This window comes from Azolla caroliniana, unplaced genomic scaffold, assembly GCF_043228905.1.
Source record: "Azolla caroliniana isolate FFs.n. ecotype wild unplaced genomic scaffold, voAzoCaro1.0.p SCAF_281, whole genome shotgun sequence".
Taxonomy (NCBI): Eukaryota; Viridiplantae; Streptophyta; class Polypodiopsida; order Salviniales; family Salviniaceae; genus Azolla; species Azolla caroliniana.
Window position 1 is genome coordinate 12,025 of NW_028230716.1, and position 3,742 is coordinate 15,766.

Here is a 3,742-nt window from a genome sequence, read left to right on the forward strand (position 1 = left end):
CAATGGCAGCACGAAGCGCGCATGTGTAAGTAAGTAATAGGGTTTAGGGGTGTAACCCTAATACGTATGTATGTATGTATGTACATACACAGAAGATGAGGTGAGGATATAAGGAATGGAGAGAGTTGAGTATGTAGTACGTTCTCCATGTCCATGTTGGTTGGTTGTCCAGAATGAGTCTCTTAAAAAAAGATTTACATCGCCTTTTTTTTGGTCCCAACCAAGATTCGAACTCTCGCCGTTACATTACCTTAAAAAAAAAAAACTCTTCTTCTTCTTCTTCTTACGTTTTGGCCGCCGAAAAAAGTAAACCTCTCCATATCTATCTATCCAACTATCTATCTATCTAACTATCTAACTATATATATATATAAAAACAGCCACCCACACACAGAGTCTCTGTCTCTTGTTTCTTGTCTCTGTCACCCTCACCATAATACTCTGCACACGCGCCCGCTCGCAGTTTGAAAACAAAAAACAGAGAACAGTGACTGAGCTCTCTGGCTATGGCGGCCTCCTCCTCCTCTGCTCTTGCTCTTGCTCTTGCTCTGCTGGCTTTCCTCTTCATCTCCTCCTCCTCTTCTTCATTGCTCTGTGCTGCCTCCACTACTCACGTCGTGGGCGAGTCCTCTGGCTGGACCGTACCCGACCGCACCTCTGATTACTCTCGATGGGCCTCTTCTCGAACCTTCTACGTTGGCGACGTCCTCGGTGAGAACAGAAAAGAACTAGAAAACCAAAAAAATCCTCTTGTCACTTCACATTGTTGTTGTTTTTTAAACTGCTCCTTTCGTATCTCTGATTCCGTTACAAATGTACGCCTTTATGGCACACATTACTTCTGCGTAGTGTCTTTTCTCTTCTTCATTCCTTTCTTCTTCTTCTTCTTCTTCTTCTTCTTCTAAATCCGTTACGCGTACTATGAACAGATTCGGTTTTTGTATAAGGTTTTAGAGCTTCTGGTTTCTGATTTCTGGTTGCGCCATTATTGCCTTGCATACCGACGAACTGAATGCGGTTCTCTCCATATCTCAGCCCACTCCCCCTCCTCAAATCGTAGTGGTTCTGGGCTATGGAGATAAATCTCAAGCAAATCATTGCTAGCTAACTAGCAGAATCAATCGAAACCCACATTTTTAAGTTATAGAATTTCCGCCCCCCCCTATTCTTTCTGTTATCGATCTTAACTGATCGGAAAAACAGATATAGGCTATGGAGATAAATGCATTACCAGAATCATTGCCTGTAATAGAAACGTGAAGCGAACCATGACATATGCTTCAACAGAAACCCTAAAACACGTATTTTTTCTTTCTTTTCAAGCTCAGCTTACATATTCCATTGCGCATATATATATATGTCTTTTAAATTTTAGAAGCTCTCTTTTATGCGACTTATCTTCGTGCTTGATCTTTTGGCAGAGTTCAGGTATGATAGTGCGGAGCACACAGTGCTAAAGGTGACGAGATCGAGCTACAGTAACTGCAATATCACAGCTCCAATGGCGACCTTTGCAGATGGGATGTCTAGGATCACCCTCTCCACCAGAGGCTCTTACTACTTCATCTGCGGTGTCCCGGGGCACTGCGATGCAGGCCAGAAGCTTCAGCTCAACGCAGTTCAGCGACATCATCAAGCTCAGTCCCTCGCATCTCTACCTCCTCCCTCGCCATCGCCATCTCCTTCCCTCTCTTCGTTATCTCCACCTCCCATCTCTGCAGGTGGACCTACCATGTCTTCATCTTCATCATGTTCATCTTCTGCTCCATCTCCCTTTCTCCAGATTCTCGTTTCCTCCCTCTGTGCCATTTTTCTTGCTCGCTTCTGCTCTATTTAAGCTCCGCTTTCTGTTCCAGTCTTTGTTGTCCCTCTCACTGTTATCTCTGTTGTCGCCATCGCCATCGCCATCGATTGCCACCTTCATGGAACATTATGTCTCAGTCTCTTTTTTGTTCCTATTGAGCTTCGTCACCATTATTGGTCTTTTTCTTCAGCCTGGGGGTGTCTTTTAGGAGTCCTATCTTCCTGTCGTCTGTGTTCCCCATTGAAGTTCTGCCACAAGAAAGCTTCTTCTCCACTGAGAGTCTTCTGTTATAGGTCTTTGATTTTCTATTCTTCATCTTTCAATCCTGCATAGATTTTAGTTCTCCATTTTGGACCTACTTTGCAACTTCATATGTTGGGTTGCAATTGTATTGTCCCCATGGGCATTCATTCCACCATGGAAATGCAGAGGATAAACATGTTTTTCTTAGTTTTTTTGGCAATGGAGACCTTCAGTTTTTTGGTTTTGTTCTTTCAAAAATCAATTCATGGTAATGGAAGGTATAAAAGACTCCAATGGTGAATCGTGATTTATGTACCTGAAAAGATCAGAATAATGAGATGCACATATCAGAACAAGGAAATGGGCATGTTGTTTAATTACACCGGCCAAAAATGTCAAATGGGAATTGGTAACGAGGCCTAATGATCAAAATATGATTGATTGCATGTGGCTATGATGGGGTATGTCTGAACTTAGGGTTTTGCATTATAAAGAAAATATTTTCCATTGAAATGGAATTGTTGAGTATGGTGTTTATAAGATTGGAAGCTTTCTCTATTACAGGAATCAAATGTAAAATCCTAAGGAAAAAGAATGTCAAGCAATTGGTAAGGATTTTGATGCATGTGATGAGTGAGATTATTTATGTGTGTGACTTGTTTTTACTGTCCAGTGCCCCTAATATATGTATGACCTTGCCTTGGTATGCTACAATAACGATCTAATTCATCAAGAGTGTGCAACCTTTGAACTACCTAGGCTTTGCCACTAAGACCTTGTTAGAAGTAGGAGACTTGTTCTTGCAACATTAACATACAATAGGTTAAACATCTTCCAAACCAAAAATACTTTGGAAACATATCCATTAGAGAGAACCTTCCATTAGGAGAAGGAAATGATATCCACTTCATATGATCAACATCATGGGAAGCTCAAAGATCCCTTAAAAGGTTGAATGCATGTAGAGAGGTAGTAGAGGTAGATTTTTATTGGTGCCCTAGGAGGCCAAATATGAACTATGAGATTTATATTATGTGGAAGTTAGTAGTAAATCTCTTTACATTCACGAGTTATAGAAATGAACATTGTAATTGAGAGTGCACATTGTGATTGAAAGAGAAATGTGGCCCATATTGTGGAGAGCAAACTCCAAGGTAAAGAAATGTATGAAAGTATAACACTCAAACTTGTTGAAGGGAAAATATGTTGTGGTGACTCAAGGCATTCACTTTGAGCACATGACTTCATGTAAGGGGAGTTGTATCTTCATGTTCATATTGTTGGTTGATTACCATATACCCAATTCGTGGTGAATCAAGCAAGAGTGGTTGTCAAGTATTCTTGAACCTCTAGCTTCATTAATCCGAATCACATGAACTCTCACTTACCTCTCTTCGCAATGCTAACCTCGCTAAGAAGCTCATTATTACCCTAATTGGCTTTAGAATTAGAAACGGATGATAATGAACACTTAGATCATGTAATTAATAACCACACTTCAAAGAGTAAAATGATGCACCATACAAATAATTTGGAGGAATGATTAAGGTTTCTCGAAGCAACACTTAACTCTAATAATTCAACTTACAACAAATGTGTGTGTGCGTGTGTGTTTTCAAACTCACAACCACGTATATATGTTGTTCAATGTTTCGTTTGGAATGAGAATGTAACACATGGGAGGACAATGTTTAA

General features: G+C 40.5%; 1 protein-coding gene across 1 annotated transcript; it reads left to right on the plus strand.

Annotated features, from left to right (window-relative positions):
• The first annotated feature begins 506 nt into the window (after positions 1-506).
• Positions 507-2,092, plus strand: LOC147848640 (stellacyanin-like). Its single transcript, XM_087338272.1, has 2 exons — positions 507-711; positions 1,422-2,092. The coding sequence occupies exons 1-2, from the start codon at positions 507-509 to the stop codon at positions 1,835-1,837; spliced, it is 621 nt and encodes a 206-aa protein (XP_087194398.1). The 3' UTR covers positions 1,838-2,092.
• Positions 2,093-3,742: the final 1,650 nt, after the last annotated feature.